This window comes from Hippocampus zosterae, chromosome 7 (assembly GCF_025434085.1).
Source record: "Hippocampus zosterae strain Florida chromosome 7, ASM2543408v3, whole genome shotgun sequence".
Taxonomy (NCBI): Eukaryota; Metazoa; Chordata; class Actinopteri; order Syngnathiformes; family Syngnathidae; genus Hippocampus; species Hippocampus zosterae.
In genome coordinates this window covers 20,294,492-20,310,555 of record NC_067457.1, presented here as the reverse complement: position 1 = coordinate 20,310,555, position 16,064 = coordinate 20,294,492, and the positions used below count along the sequence as shown (strand labels likewise).

At 44.4% G+C, this 16,064-nt stretch overlaps 2 protein-coding genes and 1 long non-coding RNA gene across 6 annotated transcripts; 2 read left to right on the top strand and 1 right to left on the bottom strand.

Moving 5' to 3' along the window:
- Positions 1 to 1,917: 1,917 nt before the first annotated feature.
- smarcc1b (SWI/SNF related, matrix associated, actin dependent regulator of chromatin, subfamily c, member 1b) lies at positions 1,918 to 8,377 on the bottom strand. 3 transcript variants are annotated; one of them, XM_052071911.1, is made up of 28 exons: positions 8,102 to 8,377; positions 7,719 to 7,838; positions 7,465 to 7,550; positions 7,301 to 7,382; positions 7,121 to 7,213; positions 6,778 to 6,847; positions 6,629 to 6,698; positions 6,468 to 6,543; positions 6,229 to 6,354; positions 6,067 to 6,149; positions 5,879 to 5,985; positions 5,587 to 5,646; positions 5,404 to 5,432; positions 5,184 to 5,335; positions 4,994 to 5,065; positions 4,767 to 4,880; positions 4,522 to 4,675; positions 4,236 to 4,346; positions 4,052 to 4,111; positions 3,701 to 3,959; positions 3,559 to 3,624; positions 3,440 to 3,486; positions 3,277 to 3,367; positions 3,052 to 3,188; positions 2,731 to 2,865; positions 2,504 to 2,639; positions 2,317 to 2,403; positions 1,918 to 2,233 (listed from the first exon to the last, which is right to left on the bottom strand). In XM_052071911.1, exons 1-28 carry the CDS (start codon positions 8,267 to 8,269, stop codon positions 2,166 to 2,168), a joined length of 2,859 nt encoding a protein of 952 aa, XP_051927871.1. In that variant the 5' UTR covers positions 8,270 to 8,377; the 3' UTR covers positions 1,918 to 2,165. The 3 variants fall into 3 exon arrangements, with proteins under 3 accessions (XP_051927871.1, XP_051927872.1, XP_051927873.1); XM_052071912.1 differs by having other exon boundaries at positions 2,323 to 2,403; XM_052071913.1 differs by having other exon boundaries at positions 5,184 to 5,299; positions 8,102 to 8,376.
- LOC127604699 (uncharacterized) lies at positions 4,726 to 6,233 on the top strand. The gene is made up of 4 exons (XR_007963389.1): positions 4,726 to 4,867; positions 4,961 to 5,085; positions 5,918 to 5,991; positions 6,089 to 6,233. It is a non-coding gene; the product is annotated as an uncharacterized LOC127604699 (long non-coding RNA).
- A 24-nt stretch (positions 8,378 to 8,401) lies between the features above and the next one.
- aste1b (asteroid homolog 1b) lies at positions 8,402 to 15,503 on the top strand. Of its 2 annotated transcripts, XM_052071918.1 has the most exons (10): positions 8,402 to 8,609; positions 9,248 to 9,498; positions 9,590 to 9,856; positions 9,964 to 10,838; positions 11,113 to 11,344; positions 11,471 to 11,654; positions 11,996 to 12,282; positions 14,137 to 14,215; positions 14,311 to 14,523; positions 14,619 to 15,503. In XM_052071918.1, exons 2-8 carry the CDS (start codon positions 9,261 to 9,263, stop codon positions 14,166 to 14,168), a joined length of 2,115 nt encoding a protein of 704 aa, XP_051927878.1. In that variant the 5' UTR covers positions 8,402 to 8,609; positions 9,248 to 9,260; the 3' UTR covers positions 14,169 to 14,215; positions 14,311 to 14,523; positions 14,619 to 15,503. The 2 variants fall into 2 exon arrangements, with proteins under 2 accessions (XP_051927878.1, XP_051927879.1); XM_052071919.1 differs by lacking the exons at positions 11,996 to 12,282; positions 14,137 to 14,215; positions 14,311 to 14,523; positions 14,619 to 15,503 and adding an exon at positions 11,739 to 11,985.
- Positions 15,504 to 16,064: the final 561 nt, after the last annotated feature.

The window sequence follows — 16,064 nt, the reverse complement described above, 5'->3', positions numbered from 1 at the left end:
TAGTAATGCAAATTTCTCCATTGTGGGACAAATAAAGGTTTTCTTATGTTGTAGTGGAATTAGAGAAGAACTGATGCCCCATTATCATTGCATCGAAAAACAATAGACATTTTTGTGGGGGCGGGGGTATCAATCAGTATTGCGACACTTACAAGAATAAATATATTTTTAAAATAAACATTCACATTTTAAATGAACATTAAAGTGGAGGCAATGTTCATGGTAACAATTTTATATTCTTGCCAATGCCGTACAAGTACAAAGAAAATTTTCAAATTCTATAATGAAGCTCAGCTTTTTGAGTAAATGTATAGTACTTGAAAATACAACTGAACTTTACCTAATTTGTCTCTCCTGGATTTGAAAGAAAGTTTAACATTGAATTCAGAAATTTAACGTCTACCACAAGAGGGAGCCAATGTACAACTAGTGACGTGTTAAGCTCAAGGCCACAGAGCAGCCAATTGAGTTTTCTGTTGTACGGAAGTGATGGTGAGCCACCAATTTTGCACATGCGCACATATCGCAACCACTCAGTGATAGTTGCATTTAATTTTTACTCTACAAGAATAATTTCTTAACTCATAAACAGTGTTGAAAACAGCTTGCAGACTTATCACGGATACTGTGGCTATGAATCAAATAAGTTTCCCGTCTCTTCCGAATGAACAAATTGCAATCCAATTCCCTAATTAGGAGGCAATTGATCCAAAACCTTCTGAGTGGAGTGACCCACTTTTCGCCATCAATTGCTATCAAACACACTCAAGGCGAAACTTCAAATTTTGACTCTCAACAATGGAGTGGGGAGTTGTTCCATGACAAGAACCTGGCCATATGGGAGATGGGATGCAGATATGTGCAAGCAAAGCTGCAAAGCGGTGGCGAATGCGAAAGAGAAAAAATGTTCAGTGATGCTCTGCCAAACAGAGCAGAACGAAATTGCTTCCGCCATACATACATGCACGCACAACATTTGCAGCCAGAAAAAAAAGCTAATCAAATACCGCAGTGTATATGCGTGGTAAATACACGCAAGCACATCTTATATTAGCAACATTTTCAACCCAAGTGTTGTTTTTTTTCTCGAATGTTATTTTGTGTGTTTCATCATGCAGGTTGAACAGATGGATCCAACTGAGAACTAGAAAGGAACTCTCGCGCATCTCATTTGATGCCAGGCTATGTTGGTTATTTCATCCTGTTCCCGTGATGAACAGTAAGGGGTGGACGGGATGTCCAAAATTTCCCCCGTGTGTGTTCATGTTGGACCATCGGAGGAAACATAGGCTGTTTTTCACATATGTACTCAATTCCCATAATTATTATGACGTACCTGCTCATTTATCTTCCTCATACACTGGGGTGTGGCATCGTCTTAGCACAACAGAATGCGTGTAAATAAACGTTCTAGGTCATTTCATTTTCAACTGCCACTAATTGATTGTGTGTGTTTTTTTTTCAGGAACATTGGCAAGAAGCTAGTCATTGACCGTTTGGTGATATCGACCTCATCTGTCGCCGTAGCTGCTTCAGCATACGTCTAGAAAAGTATGTAATTTAACATCATTCCATAATAAACTGTTCCTTGACTGACAATTTTGGTTCACTTTTGTTTTGTTTTGCTTGTTTTCAGGTAATGTCGGAAAAGACGCAGAAACCAAGACAACCACAATATCTTGCAGGTAAAAAAACAAACTTTCAAGTCTATTTTTGAGATCCACTTCAAAAGCTATCTTTTAAATCATGCCGTAAACATAAGACTTGACTGACACCGCAACTGCTCTTTTTAGACTTAGACTGTGTTTGAAATGGCAAAATGTTGATGTTTGAGTCAAGTCCCCTCAAGATAATGCAGTGGGAGATCTCTCAGCATTTTTTTTTGTTTTTTATAAATTAGACAGGAAGACAAGCCGGTAACTTATATAAAAAAAAAACAACTTTAATGAGTCAAGACAAATCTGAAGATGCCTCAACTCGTAAACACAAATATTTCACAGACTTTTTAATGCTTTGAGCTCAACTGGATGATCCACGCACTGTCTCACACACACAGCATGCCGTCTACAAATGGGACTACCGGACAGGTTTTGACCATCGATGCTGTTGAACCAAGCACACACGACTTGTGTCGCGTTTAACGGACGCTCCACGCGTCGGTCCGCTCAACTGTGACTCGATGCCAGAAGGCCGGGCTGAGCTGCTGTCATGCCATCAGCCTGTGAGGACGGATCTGTCGCAAGGAAAGAAGCGGTTGAAGACCGCCGGAGGTGAAGGCAGTTACAAACCGCGGCCCCCCGAGTAACGAATGCTCACACATGCCATTGGATGCTCCGGGGTGGCGAGGTCCCATCGCCTGCATTTGTCCTCCACTAGGGGTGATCCGGTTGGCCATGGACTGACCTGAAGGGAGGGGCCAAAATGGAGTCTGTGTTGACTTATCTTATAGCAGTCGTTTGATTTTTCATCCTGACTTAGGAACCAAATCGACCACAGTCCTAACCAGAATGCTGCTGCATGGTGAATCCTGGCTGTCCCTGTTGCTCCCTCTGCTGGAGAAGCTTCATCTCCGCCTGTTTGAGCTGCTCGGTATGGAAGGACTGTCTCTCTGTAAGAAGCTGTTGGCGCTGCTGCTCCAACTGCAAAACAAGCAAACAAACATCTTACGGACACAAAGCCAGTGAAGAAAATGCATCACCGCAACAACAGAAAAAGACCTCATTCACTCACAGCCTCTTTCTCGCGGTCCATGATGGTCTCCAATTCTTCAAAGTGCCTCAGTTTGATCTCAAGCTTCTTCATTTGGGTCTCCACCAGCAAAGCCACCAGAGACTTGATCTTTCTCTCCTCAACTGCTGCCAAGTGCTGCGTGAAGCACAAAGTTTGACACCAAAATATTCATTCCGCCAGTGTAATTCAACTTAAGTGGAACGAAAATGCAAAAGTCGACACACATTTTCGGTGACTATATTTGAAACGGCGTCTTAGTTGCTAAGAGGACTGAACGGTCAATATTGTGAATTGCTTTCAAAATGAGAGGATGCGCTTTACCTTTGCTTTTGTCGCAGCAGAGGACAAAGCGGCCGCTGCTGCCGTGGTAACGGTGCTCTCGACAAGATCCAGCTCCATCGCCGCTCTCCCCTCATCCCCTTCTCCCTCCTGATGCTGCGTGCCGTCGTTCTCATCGCCTGGGAAACGTGTTGAGAATTTCTCAAGTACCGTCGATAACGGTTCCTCTTATCAACATCTTTTATAAAACCTGATTTGATATCGTACCGATGTGAATTCTGTCGCTTTCCTCTGTGTTCTCTCTTTTGACTCCTTCAACTTTGGATTCCATCAGGAGCCCGTCGGCATTCACGGCAACCTGCGCGAGGACCAAACAAGCATACGTTCAACATCAGGAAGAATGGACGGCGCGCCTATGCCGGCCATCTACCTGATGGGAGCTGCTGTTCATCTGCACTTGTGAAGCATCCGTTGAGTCTGAGCGGTGAGAATACAGAATGTAACATCGCGAGATATCGATTGTGTTTAAACTGTACTTCAAAGCCTCACCGGTTGTTTTGAGTTGGTTGCACGTCATTCCATTCAAAGACTCTTCCTGGACTTGTGAAAATTCCTCTGGACACAAACTCAAATCTTTAGACAGCGTTTCAATTTCAAACTACACGTACAGAATTCTCTCGCGTCCCCTCACCTAGCGCAGCCCTAGCGGCGGCTGACGCCACCCGCGGATCCACTACCGAGGCCAGGAAGGCCACCGTGCTCATCACGGGGTTCTCGGATTGGCTGAAGGGAACGGGCTGGTACGCCAGCGGGCCGAGGGAGGCGGACGAATCCTCGAGATACGGGTCCTCTATGGGTAGACGGAGGAAATGGAGGATGCAGTCGTCCTGTGTTCTGGAGCCCACGTGCTCGGACACTTTATTCCAGTCGTCCCTGTAGACTTCCAATGCCTGACAAATCCCCCAAAACAGGTTTAACCGCAAATACGGTACCGTTATATTCGGATTAATTTAAAAAAAAAAAAAAAAAAAAAAAGACTTGCCTCTAACAACAAAAGCGTCTCTTGCTCTGTCCACTCCCGTCCCGCACAAGCGCCCTTTGTCTAAGACAAATGCAAAAGAATGACGGCAGATGTTGAAAACTGCAATTGCACAACACGGGTAATACATTGAAAAGCCGCGGAAGTTATTTCAACACTTTGACGCGTTTTCTGCCGGCGCGGAGACCTTTGGGTGTTTCTTGGCGTAAACATCCATGCGCAATCCGAAATTCTGGCAATCCAAAGGCTTCTCTCTGCTCTTCTCTGGGAAGCACAACATGTGCTGGGATGACGTCACCTGCAACGGCAAACTTAAGACCATCACAACTAATCTAAGGAACGTAATATTACATGCGTGAAATCCACTTTCAGTTGCGCAATCTTATAAAATGTATTTAAAATGAAGGTTGCAATATTAGAAAGTGTTGTGAATACTTTCCGGATACACTGCGCGTGCGTGTACTTTTGCTCACCTGCAGTGGTTTGTGTTGTAAAGGGGCCAGCCCAGTGGGTGTGTCTGCCAGGACATTAAAATGAGGAGTGGGCGGGGGTCCCATGGGGAGTGGTCTGCTCTCTGCGTCCACCTGGTAGTTAATCAAACCCCACTGCTCTAAAAAGGCATGCACCCTGTACACAATGGCCGCCATCATCAGTTCCACGTCCCTTTCGGCAGCTCGCGCGTAGAACTGGAATGAACACGGTTTGCACACGTGGATACCTCAAAATGGAACAAACATCCCCGGTGAGATTCCGCCGGCAGGATGTCGAGCTGAGGTATTCCTGGGGGTTCAGCCGGTACGTGTCGACCATGAAATTACGGTAGGCCAGGTAGCTGTCACGTACAAAAACAGAATATACTCTGAACAACTTTGACTCACTGATTGTTCAAATTGATTTTATTTTATTTTACAGGACTCGACGGTTCAGTCCGTGTGGGCCACTCACACTTCCGGTGATTTGGACTTGTTCTTTCCGTTGAAGAATTCAGGGAGGGCGCGCTTCTCGATTGAGTGGATGCTGACAAAAAGAAATAACGCGTAAGTACGGTCGAGTGACCAAATCACCCCCCGCCCCCAGCCATAAAAAAAAAAAATCAAGTTCGGATGCATGAATGCATTTCGACACGTTTTGTCACCTGTTGTTATTGAACCAAGATGTGTAACTCGGTATTATGATGTGATGGGTTTGTTCAGTGACGTTCTCCTCGCCCTCTAATAGGCGAGGAATCTCCATTCTTCCCTCCTCATCGTCCTGGTTTACAATCCACGCGAGCAAACACAACATCGGCTGGTTCACATTCAGAAAACATCCAATTCCAATATTTGTATATGTATATGAATGGCAATGGTAATTACCCTTCCCGGAAAATCGTCTTCTTGGTCATCTGAGAGTGAAATAGAGCAGATGCTGAGAATGTGTGGTGCAATCACATAAAAATGTCGACAGAATTAAACTGACAAAAATAATGAGAGCCGTTTCAAAAAGCATGCTCATGTGGATGGATGGATGGATGGATGGATGGATGGATGGACATTTACCCAGATCGGCCATGATCCCTCCTTTGACAGGCGTATTCTCACTGTCCTTTTTAAAGTTGACTGCAAAGGACAGAGTAACAACAAAATCAAATACACAGAAATATGACACCCCCCCACCCAAAAAATGCATTCAAAATACCATAATGTATTTATTTCAAGAAAGTCATTAAACAGCAAATAGTGATCAGCATTTTCTCCTTAGTTGGTATGTAAGTGCAGCGCAAACACAGTCCAGTTGTCGAACCCCCCCCCCCCCCTTCCTCCTACAGACGCAATACCGGATGTAGTTTACCAATCTTGGGTAACGTGATCTCCTCCATGTTTGGAACAGGAGTGGGGTCCTCCATTTCTTTGGTCAAGTCCTCCTCTGGCTCCTCCTCCTGCTGTCCACGTCGCCGCCTTCATGTAAATATCCACACGTTAATCATTGCAAGTCCAGAACGACCGCACCACACTGAATTCAATTTGAATATTGCATACCCCTTCTTTCCTTTCTTCCTAGCTTCAGAGGACAAGGGAGAAGGAGAGCGTCGTCTCTTTTTGAAGGGGGTGGACTTCACATCCTGACACAGATGAGGTGAATTGTCAAGACACCTTATTATTTTTCCCTCAAGAAATATTCTTATAATATTAATAACAGACCTGGTCTTCTCGTATGTGTATGCGCTGTCGAAAAATAACAGGCACGTTCCCTTCATTCACGCAATAGTCTTCTTCGTTCATCCACTCATTGAAAACGTCCGTGTCCAGAACATAACCAGCATGCACCTGGATCACACGGACACATCAAACATAACACCGTCGATAGTAAATGTGAACTTGGACAATCTGCTCGCTATATAAATAAGGGCCCACACTTGGAAAATCTAACGTGTGCTCACCCTCCACGGTTTCTCTGGCTGAGGAGGCTCCTCAACATCTCCATTGACATCACTCGAGGGCACCCAACTGTCGTAACTAGAAAGATGGAAGGGAGAAAAAAAATGGGGAATGTTTTTGTTTGAGAATCTGACGTATGGTCACACGTGTACTTTTCTAATACCTGTCAGGGTGCATGCCCCAATGCACCAGGATATAGTTTTGTTTTCGCATGACAGGCCGAATCCATTCCTCTGGAATGCAAATAGTTCAAATAAAATTCCGGCCTGACTGTGAAGCATTTAGTCATGACATGCACATGTTTATGCCCACCTTCGTCTGTGGATGAGAGCGATGGATATATGTGGTGACTGGCCAGGCTTCTGTCCACACTAACTGTGCCCTGCATATCCGGATAGAAGCAAAGCCAGTGCAAATGATGACAAATGCCGAAATTGTAAAATTATGTCCAGAGCAAGCATTGTGTCATCAAAATGTAGACGTTCATCTTTGAGAAGGTTTATAAAAATTGAGCATTCATTTGCTAAGACATTTGGCACAGCAGAGTACAGTACTTCCACAAAAGTACCGGTCATAAATCCAATCCATTGTGCTGGCATAAGAAAGGAGGTGTCACTGTTCGAACGAATAGCACCTTTGCGCCCAATAACTTTACCTGGTGCTTTGTAACGACAACACTAATTCTGCTGGCCAGGTCCTGATCCAGCGATGGGTCCAGATAAACGACCGGATGTGACAAACAGTGTTGCTGTTGACACACAGGCACCAAACAAACAAAAAAAAGACATTCACAATTGTTGCCTTTTAGGATATTTATTTTGCAGTGTGTCATTACCTGTAATAGTGTTCTTTCAATCATATCAAACATTTCGACGTTCCTTTCACTCCTTGATGGATTTTGCAAGTCAAACCTTCGCCTGTGAAAACCGAGAACGGAGGTCCGGTTATTCATGATCACACTGGAAGCAAAGGCGCTTTGTGGGCTCACTTGAGACTCACCAGCCTTGCTCAGATTTAAACTTGTACGCTGAACCGAGGATGTGACACAGTCCACCTCCCGGCCGCAAGTCCATGAAACACTGTGTCTGGAAAGTGAAAATGTCAGATGGTTGTGAGAGATTATAATCATGGAATGTGTTTCAGTTAAATCATTTTCTTGCCATCTTTGGTGCTATCATTTCGAATGTGGATTTAAGGATTGGTAGTGATCAGGTTAAGTTGTTTGGCAAAAGTGTGGGGAAAAAAAGCCTTACGGGGAGTTTGTTGCGGGCAGGATTTGCAACTCGTCTGCCGAACGCATCCTCTTGAAACTGGAGGAGCTGCAGCGTCACAGCAGCCAGTGCCTGACATGATGGAGCGTCCACCAACACAAACTACACAAAAGAGATTTGATGAATATGAGGAGTGCTTGGTGACTGACAATCACGGGGCATTTTCTCCAACATTTTTCATTCCCAGTTGTTAAAATTTGTACGATTAACAATTGGTGAAGTGCAAAATTGGATTTCGGTGCTGATCTGCACCAGCAATGTTGTTTAGTGTAAGAAAATCCCGATTCACACGTTAAACCCTGAGGGATGTCTGTTTACAATCCGCAGGAAGGCGGCGACGAGCATTTTAGCTTCGAGCTAGCTACCTTTTTGTAGTACTTCCCGATCCACTGGCGCACTAGCTCCAGCTGAGCTAATATGTCAGGACTCTCCCAGAACCAAGCGGACGGAATGCTGTCTTTTTTCCGATGGGCGGCGAACCCGGGGCTGGTCTGACCTGTCCCTGGAAATTCAACATTCGTTGCTCCGGACATAGTGATAATAAGCAGTGATTATTATGAAACGACAGAACAAAACTGGCTAGCGCATGCTAGCTTCGGCGATCTCGCGTTCTGTCGCGAGATGACAGATCCTCTCACGTCAACGTAAGAAAAATCCTGCTGTTTGTTCGATAGAGGGCAACAGCGAGCATCACAAATCGTAACCAGGAAGAAGAAATCGAAGAAAAGGGAGAGGTGTCAAAAGCAAGCCAGGAAAATACAACGCACGGAAAACAAATCAAGTTTTAAAGGAGACTAGATGAGCAGCTCTGGAGTTTATATTCTGCTCGAAATAGGCGTGAATTTGGGGCAGATTCAACCCACGGAGGCAAAGGTACGGAATATTACTAGGGAAGAAAAGGAAAAAAAGTTTGTCTATTGGCTCAAAATCCTCCATTCTTTAAAGATGAGCAACGATTGCAAACCGTGTTGGGACGGAAAAACTGTAAAAGAACTAACTTGGTTCATATATTTGCAAATACACGGTGTCTACGAAGAAATAGAGTACTCGTTAATATGCCTTGTGCAAACTAATGGTTAAATGAGCCCAAAATGCGTTCCTCATTCTTTTCCCAAATCGCCACAGATTTGTCCATTCATATTGCTTTTGCAATCTATCCATTTTATCGCAGGTTGCACATGACAGCTTGGTTTCCCCCAAATTGACAGTCTGTCAGAAATGCTGAGTCCGGTTGCAATGAAAAATGAGAAAGCCAGAGCCCTGGTTGAAACTCCAACTCACAGATTGACTGAAAACAAAATTTTTCATTAGCATTAATTTGAGTGAATGATGATCAGGTGACCAGGGCAGGGTACCCAACTCAATTCGTCAAATCTATGACACTCTTAGGAAGCAAGGCCAGACAGAATGCACAAATATTGTTGTTGTTATAATCTGATAAAAAAAAAACGGCACTTCCAGACTACTGTATACTTTCAACCACTGTATACTTTCAATCCGTGTCTTTCCAGAGCCTGAGATCCCATGGGTGTTCATGGTCTTACTACCTTTGTGGAAGGAAACCGACATTTCCTTTTTGATGTGAAATTCAAAGACAGCCGACTGATTATCGACGGCAGCAGTTTGTATTTCCATCTCTACTTGAAACACGGCTTGGACCGACAGCATGGAGGCGATTATGATGCCTTTGCATCCCTGGTCCTTGAGTTCCTCTCTGCCCTGCAGGCCTGTAATATTGAACCGTATGTGGTTCTGGATGGAGGTAATTTTTTATCATTTTAAAATCTGACTTAAATCTTTATTGCTATTCCCGTTATAATTTAGTTCTTATCGTTTCTTTTCACTCTTTTCAGGGATTGACCCCAGCAATAAGAAGTTTGGCACGCTGCAGCAGCGTCTGCAGTCCAGAGTTAGGGAAGCAGAGAATATGTCTCAAGGACGCAATGGCTCAGTTCTCCCCATCCTTACACGGCAGGTCTTCGTTGAGGTCCTAAATCAGAGGAAGGTCTCCCTGGTCCAGAGTCTTGCTGAGGCTGACTGGGACATTGCCTGTCTGGCTCACCAATGGAGGTGCCCAGTTCTGAGCAACGACAGTGATTTTTTTATTTTTGACCTTCCAGGTATAGGACTAGCAGCTAAAGAGATGCAGTGCTGTGCAAAACATTTTCATGCAGCAGAATATATTTTGTGTTGCTGAAGTATTTTTGTGTATTTCGTCTCCTCATAGGTGGATACCTGCCCCTGCAGTTTTTCAACTGGACCAACCTTAATGGTAAAGCGTCTCACTGCTACATCCCAGTTCGGTGCTACACCACTCAGGGTCTCTGCCGTTTTTATGGAGGAATGAATCCGGAGTTACTGCCTCTCTGTGCTGTTCTGGCTGGTAATGACTACGGCACTCCAAAAGAGGCTGAAAGACTCCTGCATTTGGTCGACAGAAGAACCGGCGGCCAGGGGAACGCTAAATCGCCATTTTCCCGAATTGACGTCCTGCTTCGTTGGCTGTCCTCTTTCCCAAGTTCAGTGCAGGCACTGGCGGAAGTGAAGAGGCTCATGGGAGCAAACGGCGGCGGCGGGCTCAGTTCACAGCTGAAGGAGCTTATGAAGGAGTATCATGTGACCCCTCAAAGCCCCCTGACTTGTTGGTTCACTGAAAGCAAGGTTCCAGATGGGCATAATCAAACGTTACCGAAGGGCTTGTCGGGGGCTGCAACAGAAGGACATCTGGCTCCCCTGGTGATTGATGCTTTGGTTCTGCGCAGGGTGCTCCTCAATCCACAGGTGGAGAACAGCAGGCAACCAAGCAGCTACTGTTGCGCCACAACTATACGCCAGGCCATATATGGGATATTACTGCTGGAAGGGAGGCCGACGCCTCCTGATAGCTCCCAGCTCTTGAAATTACCCGAGAGTTTTACCCAGAGTGGTGGGAGTTGGCAATGGGGCCAAGCGCACGGTCCAGCCGCCGTCGTAGACACCCGGCAAGTCTCCTCCGCCCCCGTACGTGTGGAGGAATGGGATCGGCTTCACCTCAATCTGAAGAGAAACCAAGTGGAGGCACTGCGGCTAAAATCCCATTTCCATGTGGAAACCCTCAGCGCGGTAACTATGAAACACTTTGATTCCCCGTCTGAGTAAACTTATCGGGGAATTTCAAAGTAATTCAAACTAATACCACACTGGCATCATATTGTGGCACCAGAACAACTCAATGTGAAGTGACAGTAGCCATTCCTAACCTTCACTGTAATTTGGCATATTTATTTAATCATTATATTAAAAAAAAAACACTGTGAACTACGTCTTTAACAAATTAAATTTCAGAAGGAATAGAGATCGATGACAGGTCTTGTTACTTCTTCTTTCAACTATGCAGGTGCCCGGAACGCGTCGTCGCAATGTCCTTTTTGAAGTCTTGCGGGTCAATCCGTCTGCCTTGGCACATGTTCCCACCAACATGTGTTTGCCCGTGGCGGTGACAAGTTTCTGGCTGCGGGAGGCCGCGCCAAAGCCTTCGCAGCTTCAGCTCCAGGCCTTAATCGTGGGAATGGTTTACGGAGAGCTGGTTTTGATGCAGCAGACCGGAGTTGTGTACCACCAAATTCCCGGTTAGTTACACTGCATGACAAATCTTTTTTTTTTTTTTTACCAATGTATGTATATTTAATCACTACGTTTAGAATAGCAAAAAACTAGCGCTCTCTGTTCATCGCTTTTGTGGTCCGCAATTCCAGTCCCAAAGGATAATTGGACCGAGCGTGGTTTGATTCATCGGCTGGATCAAAATCGATTGTCTGCGAGAAACGGCATGGACGTCGCAGCGGCTCACAGTTTCGCCCAATGGCAGGCCTGCCTCTGGAGTGCGCAGTGTCTGAATGAGTTATTGTTGATGCCGATGAATGAAGTCCGCTTCTCACAGTAAGACAAAAATTGAAGTCATAGGGTGTTTGCATTTCCCGACTTTTAGCAAAAACTTGGGTTCTTTTTGGGGTGACATTTCAGGATGAACCATCGATCTACATAACCTTTACAGGAGAATCGTCTCTAAACTTTTGAAAGCTCATGCGATGTTCATAATGAGTTTGCATTTGACCCAAAAGCCAATAATCCAACCTGAACACAAAGTGATTGACAAGTCTAGCGATAATTAAGGCTCCATTTATATCATCGGACCGCTGTAGTAATCAACATAACTACCCCACCCCCTTTTTTTTCCCGTTCAGTGATTTGTTGACTCTCTTCTGTGCCTTTTCTATTAGTTTGTTCAGCGGTACCATGGTGCACGGCGTTCTCAACCTCCTAAAAAAAGGTGAAACGGTAGATTGTGTGCTGCCCAAGTTTTCCTACGACGTTTACAGCGTCCTGCTGCACGCCGTGAAGAACTGCGGCTCCAAGCCGCAGCCTTCTTCTGTGAGAGGCGGCGCCGGGCGAGGCGCTGCGCGGGGAAGAAGAGGAAGAGGAGCGGCGGGAGAACGCAGAGGAAGGGGACGGGGAAGGCGAGGAGAGGTGGACGGGATCAGCAACCGCTTTGCTGTTTTAGAAATCAGTGAGTAAGACGAGAATGATATTCAGACTTGCATGGGACCAAATGGACGGGAGCGCGTGCCATCAAATTTCAGAAATGCTCAGAAGCAACTCCGTCGTCATTTCGTATTCATTCATCCTCCGTTTCAGCTTGTGCCTTTTGATCGCATTCGTCGCAATCTCTTTCAGCTGCACAATGGCGAAGAGTATTATCAAATATCTGCTGTCAAATTTTAAATATATTTTACTGATACATTTTATGAAGTGCACTATGTATTGTAATTCATGACTTTAATGCTTGCGCATTTAAAAAAAACACGTCATTTTAATCTGCAATATGTATATATACACAATAAGCCAATGTCATTTATACATTTTTAACATTTCAACATAACAGCAGACAAGCAATTAAAAAATCATGGAAGCTAATATGGTATATATTGACTCATTCTTTGTCAAGTCCACGATGAACATCAAACATCAACCAGAATAATGAAAAGTCATCATCTCAAAACGGCGAGCTCAACCAAAAGTTGAAACTGCATTAGATGAGATACAGTACCTCTTTTGGACAGTGAACGGCACTTTTGTGCCGTTATCTGAACACGACAGAGAGAAAAACCGACAGTGGCAGATTTGCCTCGTTGCCATGGTCAGAGGAATTAAGTTTTTTTTTTTTTTTAATGCCAGTGACTTTCCATTTTCACATGGATACGGTGTTTTTGTATCTTTTGATATTCTTCCACGATTGGTTCATATAGCCTGTATATTTAAAGAACAAATATACATGTTTTTTCTGAATGCTAAGTTTAAAGGAATTTCTCTTTTTGTGTAAAAAAAAAATAGTTGAGAAGTCAGTGTTTGTCATAACATCCACAATCATGCTGTCAGCCGTCTGTTGAGAATCGATCGCTTTGCTTGGCCGTTAGCTAGCAAATCAGTGCATGAGCTAGAAATTAAAATATCCAAAAAAAAAAAAGCAAAGCTATAGCGACTAAAATAGCACATCAAGTCATCCAACCCCGACTGTGGATAATATGATAAACGATGACTTTAGTTACAGTGCGTTTACGACCCATGCAAATGTGCGGCCACAGCTTCAATGCGAGGTGTCACCACACTGAAAAATTTCTGGCTAAGCCACCGGAAAACACAAATCATGTTAAAATAAGTACATGTCTGGAGCAAGATTGTGTAACCTCTGAGAGCACGTCATTTGTTTTTGAGCACAAACCCTCCAAGTATCGTGTATTTGTGCACAGAGTTGCATTTTTAAACTTGATTGCAGTGTGTGCTTCCGTGTGTGTGCACACCGGACTATAATAAAAAAAAGATGATAAGGAAGATTTTCAGGAGTCGTATGACGCTGACGTCATGCGGAATGTGGACTATTGTCTGGAATCATTGACACGAAAACTCTTTGGGAGACAGTTACAGAAAATGCTCCGCCGCCTCTGCGCTTGCTGTTTCCCAAATGAAAACTCCGACAACGAGGTATGTGTTCCATTCCATGCACCAGCAGTGTATTATTGTCAAAAGAATATTAGTGTGCGCGCTTGAGCTTTCAGACAAGCGTTTCACATTTGGCTGCTTCGGAACTAGTGTTGTGTTCTCTCTTGTTGGACAAGTCAGTCGTATCGAAAAGGACTTGGGCTTTGTAACCTATGTCGCACGTTTGTTGATGAAATGGCTTCGTGTTTCCTGACCACGTGCCTTTGAGCAAGGCACTGACCCCTCCCTGCATGAATAACTGGCTACGGTTGAAATCCGGGTTTAGATTCACTAATTCGGTTGTGAATTAACGAACGGAATGCCATTCACAGTTATGTTATCTTATTCATCCCGTTTTTTATTTTTACTTGACTCGCATCATCAGAGGCAGCCTCTCTTGCAACCTTGTCCACCTGAATTAAATGGAGCCGAATCCGCCAGGGTAACACGACCGGCACACAGCGGTATGTCATCCTGAACACAGAAAAGGGTGTTGCGGTGGGCACGGCAATATGTAAACAACCTGCGCGGTTTGGTGATTTTAATTTTTTTGTGTTAGATGTGCAGCAGACCGGCAGACTGGTGATGAAGCGGGTGTGCGTGCCGGAACTGGATTTAAGGTTTTCCGACGTTGCCGAGACCTTCAATGAGCTGCAAGAAAGTTATGAGAACATGGTTCTACACATTGGAAACCTGCAAAAGAGTTGCGGCTGCGCAGACAACGATCATCTGACGATATCCGAATGCGTGGCCAAGATCAGAGAAGAACACAGTAAGTGGCTTGAGGAAAGGTCAAATAATGACAAAAGAGATTCAATAAGACCCTTTTTTTTCATTTTGTTCAACTTCCTATCATTGGTCTTCAAGGAGACAAATGCAAGGTCTCACTCAGGATGAAGGGCTACGACTTCTCCCTCTCTGTGGTTCCCGTGGATTCAGACGGAGCAGATAATGAGACTTTATTTCCTCCCGCTCTGCGGTGCGCTCAAGAAGAGCTGAAGTGCACTTCTGAGAACACCAAGGCCGCCATATCAAAAGGTGCAATCCTTCAAGAGCTGATTGGCTGGCTACTTCGAAGCCAGGTTCAAATTGCCCTACAGGTGAAGAGGGTCACGGCGACTTACCAGGACCAAGGGAGACTTCATGAGAATCTGGAAAAGAACATGAAGGAAGTCAGGAGGGCTAAGGAGTTGTCAGTGAAATACAGACAACACGCTGAAGAGGTCCTAACCGAGGCAGCTCGGGTAGCAGGTGCTCCTCTGTAGTTCTTTCACATTTTTTAACTGAATTCACTGACCGTCACCTTTTATACAAGTCAGATATTGTATCAATGCAGGTGTGATCGTTTGAATCAGATCTGTTGGGGGAGGGAGGGATCTAAAACATGCAGGACAGTGGCCCACGAGGACAGGAATTTGACACCTGTGCCTTAAAGCAATGGATATTTGCCCACTAACGTCGAAGCAACACATGTTTACACACAGTTTAACAATACTAACAGGCACATATGATTTAGCCCCTGTGAAGAACGACACATATTACCGCCGTACTGAGAAGCCTAGAGAGGGAGGTAAGTCTCCAGGCCACTATCTTTGTCTATTTGTCCAGCTGGGCAAGGCTGCCTCACTAGAATGAGCAGCACAATTTGCACTGAAAAAGAAAGTGTGAGAAAAAAAATGTTTATTTTATTTGATTATGTCATAACTGTTTGTTTTTTATAAAGCATGATATTTTCCCCTCATTAAAAACACACAACAGTGTGTTTTTGTTGTTTTGGGGGAGGCTGCAACATATGAAGGGGATGTTGTAATAAACGGAACAAATTCTACCCTTTATTGAAAAAGCTGTGATTGAATGTTTTTGTACTTTTACTCATCAACGCGAGGGGGCAGGCGACACCCATAATGAGTTTATTACGCAGAGACAATCTGGGTCAAGAGAAAATGTGTTATGTTTATTTTTGTCGCCCCCGTGGTTAAATATAATCAAGCTCTAATACTCCTGGCCTGAAATGAAGAGAACGTACCGGATGTTGAGGGAGCAGATCTTTTATGATTATTTAGGACGGGGTCAAATGATTACAAATGTTTAATCTCCCAATTCTGTGAAAGCCTACCCACAAATCACCAAGTTCCATTTGATCATGCATTCTCTATTTATACCCCATTGTTCCAAAATTCATGGTAAAAATGAAATGCATCAGACAACGGCGTTTAGCTCGAATAGATTCTTTTCTCATAGTGACTGTGCAGCATTTGCTGTATGAAAATTATAACATTACACTTGTTACGTGCACTATTCTTGAAAGTAATT